The sequence below is a fragment of the Aquarana catesbeiana genome, linkage group LG03, assembly GCF_042186555.1.
Source record: "Aquarana catesbeiana isolate 2022-GZ linkage group LG03, ASM4218655v1, whole genome shotgun sequence".
NCBI lineage: Eukaryota > Metazoa > Chordata > Amphibia > Anura > Ranidae > Aquarana > Aquarana catesbeiana.
In genome coordinates this window covers 85,769,379-85,776,849 of record NC_133326.1, presented here as the reverse complement: position 1 = coordinate 85,776,849, position 7,471 = coordinate 85,769,379, and the positions used below count along the sequence as shown (strand labels likewise).

The following is a 7,471-nucleotide window of genomic DNA, read 5'->3' as shown; positions in this document are numbered from 1 at the left end:
AAGATATCCCAGTATGAGCTGTGACTGGTGAAGACATCCCAGTATGAGGTGTGACTGGTGAAGATATCCCAGTATGAGGTGTGATTAGTGAAGATATCCCAGTATGAGGTGTGATTAGTGAAGATATCCCAGTATGAAGTGTGACTGGTGAAGATATCCCAGTATGAGGTGTGACTGGTGAAGACATCCCAGTATGAGGTGTGATTAGTGAAGATATCCCAGTATGAGGTGTGACTGGTGAAGACATCCCAGTATGAGGTGTGATTAGTGAAGATATCCCAGTATGAGGTGTGACTGGTGAAGATATCCCAGTATGAGGTGTGATTAGTGAAGATATCCCAGTATGAAGTGTGACTGGTAAAGATATCCCAGTATGAGGTGTGACTGGTGAAGACATCCCAGTATGAGGTGTGACTGGTGAAGACATCCCAGTATGAGGTGTGATTAGTGAAGATATCCCAGTATGAGGTGTGACTGGTGAAGATATCCCAGTATGAGGTGTGATTAGTGAAGAAGACATCCCAGTATGAAGTGTGACTGGTGAAGATATCCCAGTATGAGCTGTGACTGGTGAAGATATTCCAGTATGAAGTGTGACTGGTGAAGATATCCCAGTGTGAGCTGTGACTGGTGAAGATATCCCAGTATGAAGTGTGACTGGTGAAGACATCTTAGTATGAGGTGTGATTGGTGAAGATATCCCATTTTGAGGTATGATTGGTGAAGACATCCCAGTATGAGGTATGATTGGTGAAGACATCCCAGTATGAGCTGTGACTGGTGAAGATATCCCAGTATGAAGTGTGACTGGTGAAGATATCCCAGTATAAGCGGTGACTGGTGAACACATCCCATCCCAGTATGATCTGTGAGGGGAGCTCAGTGTGTATTGTTGTTGTGGAGGAGGCAGCCTGATGTGTGTAGTAGTTGTTGTCAGGAACAGTGCGCCTGCGCAGTGCCGGGTGCAGCCTCCGCTCCTCTCCAGTGAGCGCCGTGAGGGCTGCAGGCGGCTGCAGTGGGACCAGGTGTTGGATTTAGGCGGAGTGCAGCTGTGAGGGGGGCACATCTGCCTTCTTCTCCTCCACCTTCATGCCCCCTTCTTCGGCTCCCATTCCCAGCACCCCGCATCCTATGACTGGCAGACATCCCCCCCTCCTCGCCCTCTAACCTTACCATGCCCCTCACCCTTCTGCACGCGTCCCCACGGCTGTAGCTGCCCCTCCCCGATCCTTCTCCTGAGCTGCCCCCGTCATGTCCCCCCAGCACGGGAAGGCCATCTACTCGAGGTCGGGGTAAAGGCCTAGCGTGCACAGCGCCTTCCGTCCTCCTGCTTCCACCCCTCCTCCCCCCTCTCTGTGTCTCTCTCACACACCGAGCCCAGCATCAGCAATCATCATGGCAGAGGAGCAGCAGCCACAGACCCCGAAAAAACAGCGGCCTGATCAGCTGCCCCCCTCTGCAACCCCGGGGAGCCTGCCCGCCCTGGTCACAGGACTGCAAGGGACGGAGGCCAGTGCACTGCAACAGAAGATCAAGAACTCCATCTGGTAAGAAGAAGCACCATGCCAACCTGTCATTCATTCATCTACCATCTTATCACCCAGGTCACCCCCCCCCATTACTGATTGTATTCCCCCCCCCCCATTACTGATTGTATCCCCCCCCCCATTACTGATTGTATCCCCCCCCTACACATTACTGATTGTATTCCCCCCCCCATTACTGATTGTATCCCCCCTACACATTACTGATTGTATCCCCCCCCCCACACATTACTGATTGTATCCCCCCCATTACTGATTTTATCCCCCCCCCTTACACATTACTGATTGTATCCCCCCCCCACACATTACTGATTGTATCCCCCCCTACACATTACTGATTGTATCCCCCCCACACATTACTGATTGTATCCCCCCCCCCTACACATTACTGATTGTATCCCCCCCCCTACACATTACTGATTGTATCCCCCCCTACACATTACTGATTGTATCCCCCCCTACACATTACTGATTGTATCCCCCCCCCATTACTGATTGTATCCCCCCCCCATTACTGATTGTATCTCCCCCCCCATTATTGATTGTATCTCCCCCCCCCATTACTGATTGTATCTCCCCCCCCACATTACTGATTGTATCCCCTCCCATTACTGATTGTATCTCCCCCCCCACATTACTGATTGTATCTCCTCCCCTACACATTACTGATTGTATTTCCCCCCCCTACACATTACTGATTGTATCTCCCCCCCTACACATTACTGATTGTATCTCCCCCCCCTACACATTACTGATTGTATCTCCCCCCCTACACATTACTGATTGTATCTCCCCCCCCTACACATTACTGATTGTATCTCCCCCCCCTACACATTACTGATTGTATCTCCCCCCCCTACACATTACTGATTGTATCTCCCCCCCCTACACATTACTGATTGTATCTCCCCCCCCTACACATTACTGATTGTATCTCCCCCCCCTACACATTACTGATTGTATCTCCCCCCCCTACACATTACTGATTGTATCTCCCCCCCCTACACATTACTGATTGTATCTCCCCCCCCTACACATTACTGATTGTATCTCCCCCCCCTACACATTACTGATTGTATCTCCCCCCCCTACACATTACTGATTGTATCTCCCCCCCCCTACACATTACTGATTGTATCTCCCCCCCCTACACATTACTGATTGTATCTCCCCCCCCTACACATTACTGATTGTATCTCCCCCCCTACACATTACTGATTGTATCTCCCCCCCCTACACATTACTGATTGTATCTCCCCCCCCCCTACACATTACTGATTGTATCTCCCCCCCCCTACACATTACTGATTGTATCTCCCCCCCCCTACACATTACTGATTGTATCTCCCCCCCCCTACACATTACTGATTGTATCTCCCCCCCCCTACACATTACTGATTGTATCTCCCCCCCCTACACATTACTGATTGTATCTCCCCCCCCTACACATTACTGATTGTATCTCCCCCCTACACATTACTGATGGTATCCCCCCCCCCCCACATTACTGATGGTATCCCCCCCCCCCCCACATTACTGATGGTATCCCCCCCCCACATTACTGATTGTATCTCCCCCTACACATTACTGATGGTATCCCCCCCCACATTACTCATGGTATCCCCCCCACATTACTGATGGTATCTCCCCCCCCCCTACATTACTGATGGTATCCCCCCCACATTACTGATTGTATCTCCCCCTACACAATACTGATTGTATATCTCCCCCCCCCCCCACAATACTGATTGTATATCTCCCCCCCCCCCACAATACTGATTGTATATCTCCCCCCCCCCCACAATACTGATTGTATATCTCCCCCCCACACACAATACTGATTGTATCTCTCCCCCCCCACCCCACACACAATACTGATTGTATCTCCCCCCCCCACCCCACACACAATACTGATTGTATCTCCCCCCCCCCACCCCACACACAATACTGATTGTATCTCTCCCCCCCCACCCCACACACAATACTGATTGTATCTCTCCCCCCCACCCCACACACAATACTGATTGTATCTCTCCCCCCCACCCCACACACAATACTGATTGTATCTCTCCCCCCCCACCCCACACACAATACTGATTGTATCTCTCCCCCCCACCCCACACACAATACTGATTGTATCTCACCCCACACACAATACTGATTGTATCTCCCCCCCCCACCCCACACACAATACTGATTGTATCTCCCCACCCCACACACAATACTGATTGTATCTCCCCCCCCCCCCCCCACACAATACTGATTGTATCTCCCCCCCCCCCACACACAATACTGACTGTATCTCTCCCCCCCACACACTACTGATTTGTATCTCTCCCCCCCCCCCCCCACACACACACTACTGATTTGCATTGTATTCTGCATTGTATGATGCCCTCCACCCCCCCTTCATTCCCTCCCAAAATGCATGGCATACACAGAAGTTGGCTGCCACTGGATGTGTTTTTATGTGTGGAGGAGGGGCAGGTGAGATATTTATTTTGCAGTTGCAGGCAAGAAAGACCGCTGCCAGCGTTCATCATCTCCTGGCAGTCTGCATCCATTGGACAATATGGAGGAAAAGTCACCCCACTTTTTTATTTATTTATTTTTTTTAAATCATTATTTTTTAATTTTTTTTAATGATAATATTTAAATTGTTTTACATTTTTTTTTAATAGATCATTTCTTTTTAATTATGTTTTTTTGTAGATAATACATTTTTTATTAGATTTTTTTTCTTTTTAATCCATCTTTTTGATAATTATTTTTGTAGATTTTTATTTTTTAAACTTTTTTAGAATCATTTTTTTTAATTTAAAAACATTTTTTTTTAAATCATTTTCTTTAATTTTTTCAGTGGATCCCTTTCTTTTTACTCTCCGATTTAGGAGAAGAAAAAAAAACCCCTGCAGATGGTGAATGCGTTGGCTGGGTTGTCTCCGTTGGCATGAGATGTTTTTACTAGAATAACAAAGGTGGTCAGATGCGGTCTCATGTGCTGAATGGCTGGCTGATTTTTTTTTTTTTTCCCTTGCATCAGGTCACTAGACTGATGCATTGTGGGAGGAGTGTCTAATACTGATGGATAAAAATCACACCTGTTTTAGAGGTTTTATACCCACACGTCTCGTACACATCCACCCCCCCTCCATTTTTAATTCAACCTCGGGATAAATGAAGTAGCATTTTTTCCCCCTTATTATCCCCCCCCCCCCCTATAATATTGCCGACAGAGACAGTTTGTTTTGGTATTGTGTCAAAATATCTAAAAAAAAAAATGGCTCCTGTAGCCTCTTGTATTCCTCGTACATGGCACAGGTTTCCTTATTTATAAACAATTTGATTTTTACAAATCGGCCATAATGCTTCTCTCATTGCATGCCTTGGAAAACAAGAATTGCCGTTGTAATATTTGATTATGATGTTTTATATATATATTTATGAGCAGGTTCTATCTTATTGAAGTCATCTATTTTTTTTTTATTGCAGTAGAAATAAAATTATGCATATGCGTAGTGCAGATCTCGTGCATAGGCTGCAGATGCTTGCTGTATGGGATTGTTTTTATGATGCAGTTATTTTTCTATATGTAGAACGTTTCTCCTGCGATGTGTGTTGTTAGCATTGCAGACCTATTGAATGTTTTTTTTTTTTTTTTTTAGCTGAGCTGCCCATCAGGCTGTCTTCTTGTGCGGACTGAAATGGTTACGGGTGACGTTAGGAGATTAGTAGTGATGGGAGGACTTGATCCCATGACCTTGTAGAATCAAGTGCAAGGCTCTTAACACCAGATCACCCGTCCACACCCATTGAATAATTAATAAATGTAATCTGCTTTAGTTGAGTGTCATTTTATTCCTGGTCTTGTTATAGGGTAATCCATCATCCTCACCGCGTTAACATAAACATTTGCATATAGTATAATGTTTATTGTGTGACGTGCAGTAGACATCTGTTCACTCTGTTTTGGTAGCTGGTTTTCAGGAAAACTGTGAATGATTATAGCAGTGTCAAGGTCATATAAGGTACATTAAATGAGGAGCACATGTGCTAACAGCTCTGTGTACCACTAGTCCCATGCACTTATTGTAATGAATGTGTGGAACACATGCTTGTCACAGAGACCGTCTGCTGACGCTTATTTACAGGCAATACAAAATAAATTAAAAAAAAAAAAATATTTTTTAATATTTTTTTTTTTTTGCATTAAAAGTGCGTGTAAAGGCAGGTGTCCCAATACTTTCGGTAAAAAAAAAAATTAAAATATATATCTCAAAAGTATTGGGACACCTGCCTTTACACGCACTTTAATGGCGTCTTAGTCCGTAGGGTTCAATATTGAGTTGGCCCACCCTTTGCAGCTGTAACAGCTTCATCTCTTCTGGGAAGGCTGTCCACAAGGTTTAGGAGTGTTTCTATGGGAATGTTTGACCGTTCTTCCAGAAGCACATTTGTGAGGTCAGGCGCTGATGTGGACGAGAAGGTCTGGCTCACTGTCTCCACTCTAATTCATCCCAAAGGTGTTCTGTCAGGTTGAGGTCAGGACTCTGTGCAGGCCAGTCAGGTACCTTCACCCCAAACTCGCTCATCCATATCTTTATGGACCTTGCTTTGTGCACTAGTCCGAATCATTTGGTGGAGGGGGGATTATGGTGTGGAGTCGTTTTTCAGGGGTTGGGCTTGGCCCCTTAGTTCCAGTGAATGGAACTCTTAAGTTGTCGGCATACCAAGATATTTTGGACAATTTATGCACCCAAACTTTGTGGGAACAGTTTGGGGATGGCTCCTTCCTGTTCCAAAATGACTACGCACCAGTGCACAAATCAAGGTCCATAAAGACATGAATGAGCGAGTTTGGGGTGGAGGAACTTGACTGGCCTTCAGAGTCCTGACCTCAACCTGATAGAACATCTTTGGGATGAAATGAAGCGGAGAGCCAGACCTTCTCATCCAACATCAGTGCCTGACCTCACAAATGCGCTTCTGGAAAAATGGTCAAACCTTCCCATAGACACACTCCTAAACCTTGTGGACAGCCTTCCCAGAAGAATTGAAGCTGTTATAGCTGCAAAGGGTGGGCCAACTCAATATTGAACCCTACGGACTAAGACTGGGAAGCCATTAAAGTTCATGTGTGTAGAAAGGCAGGTGTTCCAATACTTTTGCTAATATAGTGTATATCTATATAATTTTTTTTTTTTCTTGGTTGACATTAGGATTTGTAACGCAGCCAATGTATATGTTTCTAAGATTTTAATTCCTAAAAAATGTTCAGTGTTATCTTAAAGTGGTTCTAAAGGCTCAAGTTTTTGTACCTTCATGCATTCTATGCATGAATGTAACCCGCGGGACCCACGATCACACTCACGGAGCTCGCGGCGCGCCCACAGACGCGTCTTAAAGGGCAATGTACAGGTACGTTAGTATGCCTGTACGTGCCCTTATGCTGACATATATCGGCGTGAGCCGGTTGGCAAGCGTTTAAAGTGGAGTTCTACCCAAAAATGAAATAATATAAAAAAAATAAATAAAAATTTGGACATTTTTAATTTTTACTCACCTCTTACTGCCTGTTGCTATGTGATCCCTTGAAATCTTCCTCCTTCCTCACCGCGGCTCCTTACGCCACTTCCCTCGGCGCCTCCGCTCGCTACTGCTCCTGGGGGATGTGTGTCATCATTTCCCAGGAGTCAATGGGAAACGCTGAGGGCTTCGTTGCCATCACAACGGGGCGGGCACTTCTGACGACGACGCCCGTTGTGATGGCAACCTGATTAGTTGATGGTGTCCTGCGCAGCGCTTGCGCAGTACGGAGCCGCCGATAGTTGCCGAACATTGGATTCCACTGTTCGGCGGCTCCGTACTGCGCAAGAGCTGCGTAGACCAGAGAACCTTCTTCCATGTGTTTGGAGATTCTTCTACAT

General features: G+C 46.1%; 1 protein-coding gene across 1 annotated transcript in view; it reads left to right on the top strand.

The window, feature by feature from the left end:
• The first annotated feature begins 617 nt into the window (after nt 1-617).
• RFX7 (regulatory factor X7) overlaps nt 618-7,471 on the top strand; it is a 215,067-nt gene continuing 208,213 nt past the window's right edge. The window contains exon 1 of the mRNA XM_073618774.1: nt 618-1,547. Within this exon, the coding sequence (XP_073474875.1) occupies nt 1,396-1,547 (152 nt within the window). The 5' untranslated portion in view covers nt 618-1,395. The remainder of the gene's footprint in view (nt 1,548-7,471) is intronic.